Source organism: Sinohyriopsis cumingii, chromosome 10 (assembly GCF_028554795.1).
Source record: "Sinohyriopsis cumingii isolate HCF-2022 chromosome 10, ASM2855479v2, whole genome shotgun sequence".
Classification (NCBI taxonomy): Eukaryota; Metazoa; Mollusca; class Bivalvia; order Unionida; family Unionidae; genus Sinohyriopsis; species Sinohyriopsis cumingii.
The window spans coordinates 124,010,643-124,025,504 of NC_142970.1; the positions used below are offsets into that span (position 1 = coordinate 124,010,643).

A 14,862-nucleotide genomic window follows, 5' to 3' on the forward strand; every position below is an offset into this window, starting at 1 on the left:
GGTTATTCAAAAGTAATGAGGAGGGTGAATTTGATCAGTTTGTCAAACCGAACGGTGAAATATATCGCACAGAATCCCTCCATGACGAGATGAAAAATCTTGCGACGTTTTTACAGTGCAAGCACGTGGAAAATACTGACAAATTACTAACTAATTGTTTTACCGTTCCATCTGTTGCGGCTCATTTCGCCAGAGAACGAAATTCATGGAAGCCAACACGATTTGATTTACTCGAGGACGTACGTGCAAGTTGCGTCGAATACGGACATGGCGGATTATGGAATACCAAATACAATTACAATGATGTTATTTCGGTTGATATGGTTGCATGTTATCCAGGAAGTTTTCTGGGATACGGAGATTGTTCTGTGTACTTTGAAAGATTTGGTCACCCTACAAACGAGATGACGCGGGTGGCAATTAATGGACCATTACCTGATTTTGATCTGACTGGATTCGCCTGTATTGAGTCGTTCGAGTTTAACGAAAATCTTCACAAGATTTGTTATGTTTGGTTTGGCAGACATTTTTGTGAAAAACGTTGGGCACCTATAGTTCTGTTGCGATATATGCTAGATTGTATGATACTGACATCGTTGGTGGTCAGTGAGGCAATTATATCATATCATGCACAGACCAAAGTTTGGTTGCCCATGTCAGATTCTGAAGTTATCAGCGAGTTTAAGGATGATATTCCTAATAAACTCAAAACCGCAAAAGATCTCGGTAGAAAAATTATAGGTAAATTTACTCAAGGTGGTGCATATGATTATAAAAGACATCACGCACGATTAATTTTAGATGATGCCGAGTACGATTTTATAATCGCTGATACAACGGCGAAAAATACATCTGTAAATCGAGAGAGTGTTTATTTATCCGACGGAACAAAATTGGGTACGATCGTTAGTTACATAAATGACGTATCCCCGCAATATACTCATCTAAGATCTTCCATGTTGGCTTATGTTTCTATAAATTTATTATCGATGATTAATAGATTTCCTGAGACCGCAGTCAGAGTCGCAACAGATTCGTTTTATATTTCAAGTAAATATTTAGAATCTGTTATGAAATTTACAAGTAATGATGAACGATGGGGTTCGTGGAGAATAAAAAAGGAACTATTACACAATTACACAGAATCAGCAGATGTTCCAGTGAGAGATGTTTATCGTGAGGGTAATAAAATATCAGAAATGTCGAAAGCACCATCGTTGAGTGATCCAATAACCAGATATAAGACAGTATATCTCAATGGACCTGGTGGATGCGGCAAAACAATTCGAACGATTAATGTTTTTAGAAATTCAGATATGATCGTGCTGACACCCACACATAGACTTGCACGTGAGATGAAACAGCGGCAAGTACAATCGTGCACGTATCATAGTTTCTTCCGATGGCGCGGGGATACATGGACTCCTCAACGGATGGGGGAAAAATATATACCTAAAATAATTATTTGGGATGAGATATGCACGGTCTCATTGGATACATTAAAAATGTTTCTTGATTGGTTGTTGACGAAAAATACCGCTATAATAATGTGTGGCGATCATGGTCAACCTCCGCCTTTTGTTGGACCATCTCCACATGATTGGTTAAAAAATTTCGTTGATTATTACGAGGAAATAGATGATGATCATAGAGCTCTTGATGCAAATTTGAAGGAGTTTAAAAAATTAATCAGATTACAATCAAACAAAATTCAGTGAGAAATATTACGTGGAGTGATCTCAGAGACATCAATGAGTGATTTTTTGAACTCATGGAGACCCAACGATTTGATCGTAGCAAGTAGAAAAATAATCAGAGACGCTTTACAACAGCAGTTATTTCAACTACATAAAGAACAATATTCAGAACTACCCGTACCGTTGTGTTATAGACCATCAGATACACGAAAACAGAATATTAATGTTGATATTCCAGGACAGACAGAGTCAAGGAAACAGAATCTCATATTAAATGATATTGTCGCCGTTGATATCAGTGTAGTCGAAGATGCATTACACGCTGACAAATCTCCATGGGTGTTAGGATACGCTATGACGATCCACTCGTCTCAGGGATTAACTATTTCTGATACACGAGTCTGGATTATAGACGATCGTATCGAGTGGTCAAATTTAGTTTATTTAGCGGTATCGAGGGTCAGAAATATATCTCAATTACGTAGAATTATAATTCCTGAAATCGTTGATAAATTTAACATCATCGATGATGATATAATAAGAAAAAAATTAATCGGATACAAACAATCTGATAAAAAAAATAAACGCGACTTTGATCTTGATGTTGAATTTATTATTGAGTTAAAACAGCAGCAGAACAATCATTGCACATGTTGTAATTGTATAATGTTATGGCGGTATTCGAGTAATGATTCAAGACAATTTACCGTAGATAGGAAAGATAATAGTCGCGGTCATACACGAGAAAATACCATGTTAACCTGTCTTGAGTGTAATCGACGTAGAGGCGCTAGCGCCTTGGGTGCAGGCACTAGTGCTAGTTAAGTGATCGAAATCACCGGAGTGATCGCGGTGGTAGTTGTGTATCCGCGGGAATTATTTGTAGTTGTTCACGTGTAAATCCACGTTGAGGAGCAGCAGAATCTAATCTGTAGATTGCAGGTCTGGAAACGCCTACATTTCTTCCAGTGGATCTTGTCACGGTAGATATTTTGTGTGTGGTAACACTCCAAATAGGATCAGTTGCTCTCGCGCTACCACCTTCAAGTTCACCAGGCTCATATAAATATCTGACTGTAACATCACCTAATATTTTTTGTTTTCCAGCATCTTTCCGTTGTGTTGGTATATTTTTTTTTGTGACCGCGCTAGTGGGTTTCATGTTGGTTGTTCGTGTGATTTCATTATTTAATGCAGCTATCACGATTGGTAATCTTGCAACCCATTCACGAGATCTCTTATCCTGAATAAATTCCCTCGCGTATTGATATCCAAATAACCGTTCAGCAAGTGTTCGATTAAATCACTCAACAATTGCTTGATCACGGTGAATTGCAGTATGACCTCGTCGTATTTTGGTATTATGTTGTTTCATCAACGATGATACTGGACCAAGAAATTCCTTACCAGGATCAACCTGTAGTAGCTGCGGCCATCGTAGACCACCTTGTGGTCCAAGTCCTCGTTGATAAATTCGTTCAAACGAATCAGCTACTTCAGATGATGTTTTCGCCGATAGCGGCTCTGCTTCTTTATATCTACTTGCAACATCAACTACGGTTAGCGCGTACTTGTAAGTTTTTCCACGTACAGTATCATGCGGTAAAAACAGAATATCAGCTTGATGAACTTCATTAGGAACACTGACATCGAAATACGAGTACTGAATGTGTTTAGGACGTGGTAGATAAATTTGCCATATTGCTTGTTTAGATAACCACGTTTTAGCAGTAGAATGTTTAACCGATGCTGCATCAGCAAGTTTACCAATTGCTGCTTTGCCTCTCCAGTATCCTCTCGGTGAATAATAAATTGATTCCATTATTAATTACCAGCCCCAATCGCTAATTTACCTTTCATCGAGGATCTTACTAACCAATTAGCTAATGATTCTCTAATATTTTTATTTTTTATAGAATTTAATGAATGAATTAATTTTACATCTGCAATATGCCTATCTTGTAGATTTTGACTTTTATAAGCTACATCATGAACATGACAAGCTCGATCAATAGCATTTATTGGTTCCTCGCCTGGTTTTGGTTGATCTTGATTATCGAGCCTGATATCAAGTCGAGTACCAGGACCGCAATAATTATATCCTGGTAGATGTTTTTCTCCGCTGTATTTAGCCCATGGAGCACCTGGAAACTTTGACATCAAATTAGCAATATCACCACCGCGCTTATTAGGTAAAAACGAAAATTTCTTTCTACAGCATACAGAACATTTTCCACCGTACCCTATTTTTTTATTTTTTGTTGTAACTGTAGCTAAATCAATAGTTGGAGTTTTAACTCTACAGCGTAAACAATATAAATTCATGTTATAATATATATGGATATAATTGATTTCTCAGCAACTCGGCAGCGAGAGCCAGTTAAGCATCATCCTGCGCTACCGAACTCCATCAGAATGATTATCATAGGACCATCTGGATCGGGTAAGACGCAATTATTACTTAATCTGATAATGAGATGGTTGAAATGGGATAAGTTGTATTTAGTAGCACCATCCGTTGATGATCAACGATGTTATGATGTACTTAAAGATTTCAATGAAAACGCGCGATTACTGGATGAAGATAATGATGTTATAGAGTTTATAACCGATATTGATGAAGCACCATCCGTAGATTCCATAGACGGATTTATTAATAATTTAGTTGTATACGACGATGTGATGCTAGATAAACAATCAAATCCAGCCAGAATATTTTCCCGAGGGAGACATAAAAATACAGACGTGATCTATGTTACTCAACGATATACACAAATTCCGAAGGTGATCAGAGACAACTGCAACATTTTAGTTGTGTTTAATGGCGTAGACACACACACGTTGCGAAATATTCATCAAACCTGGTGTGGTGGTGACATGGATATAATTAAATTCAAAAATTTCTTCTCACGAGCGCAAGCTACCCCGCATGGATTTATAACAATAAATTTACATGATCCAAGAACAAGATATCGTGTGGGTATTGATAAAATATTTGGGTAACAGGGGGAGCAGCAGAGAGGGTACCTACCAACGTTGGTCGTCAAAAAAATAAACAAGAAATAAATAAACACGTAGAGTACTTTATTTTTTCAGCTACTATTTCGAACTGAGGTTTTATTAGCACAATTGGTCATTGCAAAAATAAACATCTCAAGGAAAGTTCATTTGTAAAATCTGGACCTTTCTACGAGATGATTTATTTGTTTGTTTTATTTGTTTTGTCGGAATTCTATGGTCTGTTCACCCTCTCTGCTGCTGCCATAATGCAATGTCTTCCTGATGTACCACTGTAATGTACACCACAGCCACCATGTAATGTCTTCCTGATGTACCATTATAATGTACACCACAGCCACCATGCAATGTCTTCCTGATGTACCACTGTAATGTACACCACAGCCACCGTGTACATGTCTTCCTGATGTACCATTATAATGTACACCACAGCCACCATGTAATGACTTCCTGATGTACCATTATAATGTACACCACAGCCACCATGTAATGACTTCCTGATGTACCACTGTAATCTGTAATGTACACCACAACCACCATGCAATGTCTTCCTGATATACCATTGTAATGTACACCACAGCCACCGTGTACATGTCTTCCTGATGTACCATTATAATGTACACCACAGCCACCATGTAATGTCTTCCTGATGTACCATTATAATGTACACCACAGCCACCATGTAATGACTTCCTGAAGTACCATTATAATGTACACCACAGCCACCATGTAATGACTTCCTGATGTACCACTGTAATCTGTAATGTACACCACAGCCACCATGCAATGTCTTCCTGATATACCATTATAATGTATACCACAGCCACTGTGTACATGTCTTCCTGATGTACCATTATAATGTACACCACAGCCACTGTGTACATGTCTTCCTGATGTACCATTATAATGTACACCACAGCCACCATGCAATGTCTTCCTGATGTACCACTGTAATGGACACCATGGCCACATATATCAGATACCACAGAGATACAAATATATATTACAGATAATGCAGTCTGACACAGGTATATCACAAATACTGCAGTCTGACACAGATGTATCACATATACTGCAGTCTGACACATATGTATCACAGCTACTGCAGTGTGATACACAGATTTATCACTAATGCTGCAGAGTGATCTAACAATGATTATGTGAAGAGTCAAAGATGACACCACCTGACAAAGGTCATGTTGCTGTTGTTGTATTGTTTAATGCCATTTTTCAGCACAAGATAGGCTAAACATGGCGGCTAGTATAATTGCTGGAGGAAGAACCCTGGAAAACCCTGGGAAGAACCATCGATCCACGAGAAGCTACTGGCAGGGACAAAGGTCATGAAAGCTGGATGTCTTTCTGATGTACCACCATACTGTACAACACTCTGCAATAATGAGGTTGTCTTTGTGATGTACCATTATACTGTACAACACAGCCACCACGTAGATGTCTTCCTGATGTACCATTATAATGTACACCACACAGAAACAATGTAGATATCTTTCTTATACAACACCATACCATTCTTTTCAAGTATAAAAATCAGACATATTTTTCAACTAATTTTCCAAACCTTTCTCTTTAGTTTATATTCAGCAAAACACACATCAGATATGATTCTGACAATGAAGTTTATGAGTATTATACAAATTGTCAGATATGATTTTGAGATCTATGAATATTATACAAATTCAATCAGATATGATTTTGAGATCTATGAATATTATACAAATTCAATCAGATATGATTTTGAGATCTATGAATATTATACAAATTCAATCAGATACGACTCTGACAATGAGATCTATCAGTACCATACATGTTCTTGTGGATGATAAAATTGTTGTACTTACAGGCAGATGATCTTTTGGTTTGGGGCGGGATAATGCACTTCGAGAGTCCTATAAAAAAAATGATAACCTACAAAACATTGATAATTCAGCTAGACAGAATGATAACCTAAAAAACACTGATAATTCAGCCAGACAGAATGATAACCTACAAAACATTGATAATTCAGCCAGACAGAATGATAACCTACAAAACATTGATAATTCAGCCAGACAGAATGATAACCTACAAAACATTGATAAATCAGCCAGACAGAATGATAACCTACAAAACATTGATAATTCAGCTAGACAGAATGATAACCGACAAAACATTGATAATTCAGCTAGACAGAATGATAACCTACAAAACATTGATAATTCTGCTACACAGAAAGATAACCTACAAAAAAAACTGATAAGTCAGCCAGACAGAATGATAAACTACAAAACCTTGTTAATGAAGCTATGAAGAAAGAAAACACTGACACTGCAAAAATAAAATGTTTCATCCAGCTAAATATATTATTGTAATAGATTGTTGTAATACAAAAAATTGTCATAATCTACTGTGTCCACATGACTAAAGGATGCTAATGACATGGAGGTGCCCACAAGGGGTGATGATGTTTTTGTGTGATTTGGATTTTTAACATATCTTTAACAATTTTTCAGTCATACCACTACAATGTCTGTGGTCTGCAGTTTATAGTGATGTCCAGCACTGAGGCAACATCCTGCAGACATGTAGCAGCATGTCCAACCCAGTCACATTATCCTGACACCTGGGCCAACCAGTCCTAACACTAACTCTTAATGCTGAGCGCCAAGCGAAGCAGCTGTTAGTACCATTTTTGTAAGTCTTTGGTATGACTTGGCTGGGGTTCAAACCTATGACCTTCTGCATCTGAGGCAAATGCTCTAATGACTTTGGCCACCGAAGTGGTAAGGGTGCTAATGATTATATAATGTATTGTGTCGACATGGTTATCGTAAGTTAATGCTATGGAATTAAGTATCATCTTTTGAATTTAAAATATAATTTGTATTCAAGTCATTTGAGGCTATGAAGTTATATTTTATATCCTTAATTTAATGGATAGTACTATCGTAAAAGTAAATGTGTATTCTGTAGTAAGAGTTTTATTCATGACAAGGTAGATCTAAATCAACAACTAAGCAGGTCAGGAGTAGTGGATGTAGGTAGCATAAACAAGTATGGGAATTCAATGAGCAATTGCCCCAATATGCACACTCTTATGGGAATTCAATGAGCAATTGCCCCAATATGCACACTCTTATGCGAATTCAATGAGCAATTGCCCCAATATGCACACTCTTATGGGAATTCAATGAGCAATTGCCCCAGTATGCACACTCTTATGGGAATTCAATGAGCAATTGCCCCAATATGCACACTCTTATGGGAATTCAATGAGCAATTGCCCCAATATGCACACTCTTATGGGAATTCAATGAGCAATTGCCCCAATATGCACACTCTAGCATTTAATTGGTTCAGTGAGATTTGAAGGTCGGAACAGGACTGGTTTTGTTTACAACTGTTCGAGTTATGTTGAAATAGTAAGATTTAATTTAGTGAATCAGATTTGTTTATTTGAAATAAAACATGACACTATATCATTAAGAAACAGCCACCATGATTATTCTTTCAGTAATACACAGCATTATAAGTCAGAGAGGAATTTGTGATTTAAATGTTGCTGGATTAAGCAGAACACATAAACTTTGATTTAAACAGTCAGTACATTAAGCAATAAGTGACTATAGTCAAGGATTTGAATATCTAATTTGTTCAATCGGATTAAGTGATTATAGTCAAGGATTTGAATATCTAATCTGTTCAATTGGATTAAGTGATTATAGTCAAGGATTTGAATATCTAATCTGTTCAATTGGATTAAGTGATTATAGTCAAGGATTTGAATATCTAATTTGTTCAATCGGATTAAAGGATTATAGTCAAGGACTTGAATATCTAATCTGTTCAATCGGATTAAGTGATTATAGTCAAGGATTTGAATATCTAATCTGTTGAATTTAATTGGATTAAGTGATTATAGTCAAGGATTTGAATATCTAATTTGTTCAATCAGATTAAGTGATTATAGTCAAGGATTTGAATATCTAATCTGTTGAATTTATTTGGATTAAGTGATTATAGTCAAGGATTTGAATATCTAATTTGTTCAATCGGATTAAGTGATTATAGTCAAGGATTTGAATATCTAATTTGTTCAATCGGATTAAGTGATTTTGGTCAAGGATTTGAATATCTAATTTGTTCAATCGGATTAAGTGATTTTGGTCAAGGATTTGAATATCTAATTTGTTCAATCGGATTAAGTGATTTTGGTCAAGGATTTGAATATCTAATTTGTTCAATCGGATTAAGTGATTATAGTCAAGGATTTGAATATCTAATTTGTTCAATCGGATTAAGTGATTATAGTCAAGGATTTGAATATCTAATTTGTTCAATCGGATTAAGTGATTTTGGTCAAGGATTTGAATATCTAATTTGTTCAATCGGATTAAGTGATTATAGTCAAGGATTTGAATATCTAATTTGTTCAATCGGATTAAGTAAAACTTTTGAGGACTTCAAGGACTTCAGTGGGTTAGGGTTAGAGGACTTCAGTGGGTTAGGGTTAGAGGACTTCAAGGACTTCAGTGGGTTAGGGTTAGAGGACTTCATTGATATTCTTCATTCAAAAGATTACATTGGATTAATAATTCTGTTCAATTCAGTCTTAACAAATTAACACATAAGCACTATACAACCTTCCTTTGGAATACCTCAATTAGCAAGAAACATTAATACATTATTAGAATTACATTCTAGGAATTCATGCACTGTAAGTTATTCTAATCTTGCACTTTGTTTCATTTTATATATTTTTTTTTAAATTATACTTTGGAAACTTTAATTGCTTTTTCATTTTTACTTGATCTTGTTACAAAGTTCAAACCCATAGACATAACAATTACCCCTACTGATGCATACATTATGCAACCCATTAATGCATACATTATGCAATCCATTACTCCTACTAATGCACATATTATGCAATCCATTACCCCTACTAATGCATACATTATGCAATCCATTACTCCAACTAATGCATACATTATGCAATCCATTACCCCTACTAATGCATACATTATGCAATCCATTACTCCTACTAATGTATACATGATGCAATCCATTACCCCTACTAATACATACATGATGCAATCCATTACTCCTCCTAATGCATATTTTATGCCATAGAATATAGTACAATCATGAAAATCACCCCCAATTGAATAATTAGTTACTACAGAATGTACTGAATTGTAATTTGCAATCACGATTATTATGTAGTCATACATAAACGGTTAATTAGGTGAATTTGTATAATACTAAGCACAAGACAAGGTATAGAAGCTACAGCTCAAAAATCAGCTGGCAAGAGGCCTGCACAACTCTACAACAAAATGCTATTTAACATGACGGTGGCAGTGTAACATAATCATGGCAATTTAACATATGGTGGCAGTGTAATATGATGGTGGCAGTGTAACATATGGTGGCAGTGTAACATGAAAGTGGCAGTGTAACATGATAGTGGCAGTGTAACATGATGGTGGCAGTGCAACATATGGAGGCAGTGTAACATGATGGTAGCAGTGTAACATGATGGTGGCAGTGTAACAGATGGTGGCAGTGTAACAGATCGTGGCAGTGTAACATGATAGTGGCAGTGTAACATGATGGTGGCAGTGTAACATGATGGTGGCAGTGTAACATTACATGGAGTTTAACACTAGTTGAATGCATATCACCCCTGTCGATGGTGAAAATTGTTTGTATAGAATGATGACATCTCACGTACAGGCTCTCTTTGTCTGTATAGAATGATGATAGCTCATGTACAAGGAGTTTCTTGTCTGCATAGAATTATTACAAGTCATACAAGGAGCTCTCTTTGTTTGTATAGAATGATGACAACTCATGTATAAGGAGATCTCTTTGTCTGTATAGAATGATGACAACTCATCTACAAGGAACTCTCTTTGTCTGTATAGAATGATGACAACTCATGTACAATGAGCTCTCTTTGTCTGTATAGAATGATGACAACTCATGTACAAGGAACTCTATCTGTATAGAATTATTACAACTCATGTACAAAGAGCTCTCTTTGTCTGTATAGAATGATGACAACTCATGTACAAGGAACTCTATCTGTACAGAATGATGACAACTCATGTACAAGGCACTCTATTTGTATAGAATGATGACAACTCATGTACAAGGAACTGTATCTGTATAGAATGGTGACAACTCCTGTACAAGGAACTATTTGTATAAAATGGTGACAACTCATGTTCAAGAACTCTATTTGTATAAAATGGTGACAACTCATGTTCAAGAACTCTATTTGTATAAAATGGTGACAACTCATGTACAAGGAGCTCTATTTGTATAAAATGGTAACAACTCATGTACAAGGAACTCTATCTGTATAGAATAATGACAACTCATGTACAAGGAACTCTATCTGTATAAAATGGTGACAACTCATGTACAAGGAACTCTATCTGTATAGAATAATGACAACTCATGTACAAGGAACTCTATTTGTATAAAATGGTGACAACTCATGTACAAGGAACTGTATCTGTATAGAATGGTGACAACTCCTGTACAAGGAACTATTTGTATAAAATGGTGACAACTCATGTTCAAGAACTCTATCTGTATAAAATGGTGACAACTCATGTACAAGGAACTCTCTTTGTATAGAATGGTAACAACTCATGTACAAGGAACTCTCTTTGTCTGTATAAAATGGTGACAACTCATGTACAAGGAACTCTATCTGTATAGAATAATGACAACTCATGTACAAGGAACTCTATCTGTATAGAATAATGACAACTCATGTACAAGGAACTCTATTTGTATAAAATGGTGACAACTCATGTACAAGGAACTCTCTTTGTATAGAATGGTAACAACTCATGTGCAAGGAACTCTATTTGTACAAAATGGTGGCAACTCATGTACAAGGAAGTCTATCTGTATAGAATAATGACAACTCATGTACAAGGAACTCTATTTGTATAAAATGATGACAACTCATGTACAAGGAACTCTATTTGTATAAAATGGTGACAACTCATGTACAAGGAACTCTATTTGTATAAAATGGTGACAACTCATGTACAAGGAACTCTAATGGTATAGAATGGTGACAACTCATGTACAAGGAACTCTCTTTGTCTGTATAGAATGGTGACAACTCATGTACAAGGAACTCTCTTTATCTGTATAGAATGGTGACAACTCATGTATAAGGAGATCTCTTTGTCTGCATAGAATGATGACAACTCGTACGACGACCTCTATTTGTATAAAATGATGGCAACTCATGTACAAGGAACTTGGTATAAAATTAAAAATCTGAATGCTGGCCGAGTCATAATAAAGACTTGTAATAATGGTACTAACAACTGCCCCACTTGGCACTCAGCATTAAGAGGTTAGTGTTAGGACTGATCGGCCTGGTTTCAGGATAATGTGACTGGGTGGGACATCATCCTACATGTCTGCAGCGTGATATTCCAGTGCTAGACATCAAAATAAATGTCCACACTAAAGACATCATGATTTTTAAAACTGCATTAAAAATCTAAATCACACACACACACACACCTTACAACTCCTGTACAAGGAGCACTCTTTGTCTGTATAGAATGATTACAACTCATGTACAAGGAGAATTCTTTGTCAGTATAGAATTATTACAACTATATACAAGGAGAATTCTTTGTCAGTATAGAATTATTACAACTATATACAAGGAGAATTCTTTGTCAGTATAGAATTATTACAACTCATGTACAAGAAGCTCTCTTCGTCTGTATAGAATTATTACAACTCATGTATAAGGAGCATTCTTCGTCTGTATAGAATTATTACAACTCATGTACAAGGAGCTCTCTTTGTCTGTATAGAATTATTATGACTCATGTACAAGGAGAATTCTTTGTCAGTATAGAATTATTACAACTATATACAAGGAGAATTCTTTGTCAGTATAGAATTATTACAACTATATACAAGGAGAATTCTTTGTCTGTATAGAATTATTACAACTCCTGTACAAAGAGAATTCTTTGTATAAAATTATTACAACTCGTGTACAAGGAGCTCTCTTTGTATAAAATTATTACAACTCATGTACAAGGAGCTCTCTTCATCTGTACAGAATTATTAAAACTCATGTACAAGGAGCATTCTTCGTCTGTACAGAATTATTAAAACTCATGTACAAGGAGCTCTCTTTCTTAGCTGAGCCATTTACATTAATAATTTTATGTAATACAGCACCAGGCACTACTTACTATGATGCTGTTTGAAACCAACTTTATTTAAACCTTTAAAGTTCTGGTTACACAGTATCCATACAACCATGCCTATCTACACTTGTCTATATTAGTTTACACATCTAAGCAGTATCTATATAACCATGCCTATCCACACGTCTATGCAGTAGTTTACACATGTCTATGCAGTATCCATACAATCATGCCCATCTACACCTATCCATACTAGTTTACACGTGTCTATACAGTATCCATACAATCATGCCCATCAACACCTATCCATACTAGTTTACACAAGCAGTATCCATACAATCATGCCCAACTACACCTATCCATATTAGTTTACACATGTCTATGCAGTATCCATACAATCATGCCATTCTACACCTATCCATACTGGTTTACACATGCAGTATCCATACAATCATGCCATTCTACACCTATCCATACTAGTTTACACATGCAGTATCCATACAATCATGCCCATCTACACCTATCCATACTAGTTTACACATGTCTATGCAGTACATACCTGTCTGGCATCATGGGGGAGCATATATTCCTCCTGGCTGAAGTCAAAGGAAATGTCCATATCTGATACTGGGGACAGCTCCGCACCTTTACTGTACTTGTCAGGTTGGTCACTCAGGCTACGATTAAATGTCCCCTTTGGCTGAACACTTATCATTTCCACACCTACAAGATGAATAATTAGTATTTTCACACTAACAAGATAAACACATAGCTTTTCCACACCTACAAGATGAACACAGCATTTCCACACAAACATGATCAACACTTAGCATTTCCACACATACGTTTTCAACACTTAGCATTTCCACATGTTTTCAACACTTAGCATTTCCACAGCTACATGATGAACACATAGCATTTCCACACTTACAAGATGAACACATAGCATTTCCACACAAACATTATCAACACTTAGCATTTCCACACATACGTTTTCAACACTTAGCATTTCCACACATACGTTTTCAACACTTAGCATTTCCACATGTTTTCAACACTTAGCATTTCCACATGTTTTCAACACTTAGCATTTCCACACATACGTTTTCAACACTTAGCATTTCCACACGTTTTCAACACTTAGCATTTCCACACCTGCATGATGAGCATATAGCATATCCACACCTACATGATGAGCAAGGGTTTATGACACTGTCTCTTATATTGTGAAACTGCTGAACCAGATGAATATTATTTCCATTTTGTTAAAATACAGCTTTAGCATCATCAAGAGGCCTAAGTAGGCCTGATATTGCCCACCTGGCCTAATAAACTTGACAGTTGACCATTTTTCACAAAGCTGACTTATGTGTTGATGTAAGAATGCAACCTACAAAAATTATCTCGCAAAATTTATATCATGTAAATTTTATGACTGTTTTATTTCAAAGATAAAGATATAGTTAATATGCACGTTCGAAAGCCATTCATAATGTCAACCTCTATACCAAGTTTAATCAAAAGCCAAGATGAATAACCAAGATTTTTCCAATCCAAATGAAAAACATCTATTCTCTAATGCTTAGACAATCAAATGAAAAATAATCTTATTCAAATGACCAAATATCTTATAGAACCTGTTTAAGAAAATATTAATTATAAATCTTTATCAAAATGTGTTTCAAATTTTGGCTTCCAGATTAATTACAAATCTGTATCAAAATGTGTTTCAAATTTTGGCTTCCACATTAATTAAAAATTTTAACAATATGATAAATGTGTAATTCATGCCTAGAACTCGTAACCCAACTTGTGTACAATCTGCATAGTATAAGACAATTAAGAGGTCTCATCAAAGTATGATCAAAAGTAAAGTTATTAGAGTATTGACAGTGATTTAGATACAAGATCATGTCATCAAAGTACAATCCAAGAGTACT

General features: G+C 35.7%; 1 protein-coding gene across 3 annotated transcripts in view; it reads right to left on the reverse strand.

The window, feature by feature from the left end:
* Positions 1 to 14,862, reverse strand: part of LOC149791143 (rho GTPase-activating protein 18-like) — a 225,489-nt gene that overhangs the window by 129,419 nt on the left and 81,208 nt on the right. For all 3 annotated transcript variants that reach the window (XR_016423943.1, XR_016423942.1, XM_089973062.1), the window contains exons 6-7: positions 13,482 to 13,645; positions 6,575 to 6,622 (exon numbers count right to left, since the gene is read on the reverse strand). Coding sequence is in view for 1 of the 3 variants with exons in the window: in XM_089973062.1 (XP_089829188.1) it covers positions 6,575 to 6,622; positions 13,482 to 13,645 (212 nt within the window). In the remaining 2 variants the exon portion in view is untranslated. The remainder of the gene's footprint in view (positions 1 to 6,574; positions 6,623 to 13,481; positions 13,646 to 14,862) is intronic.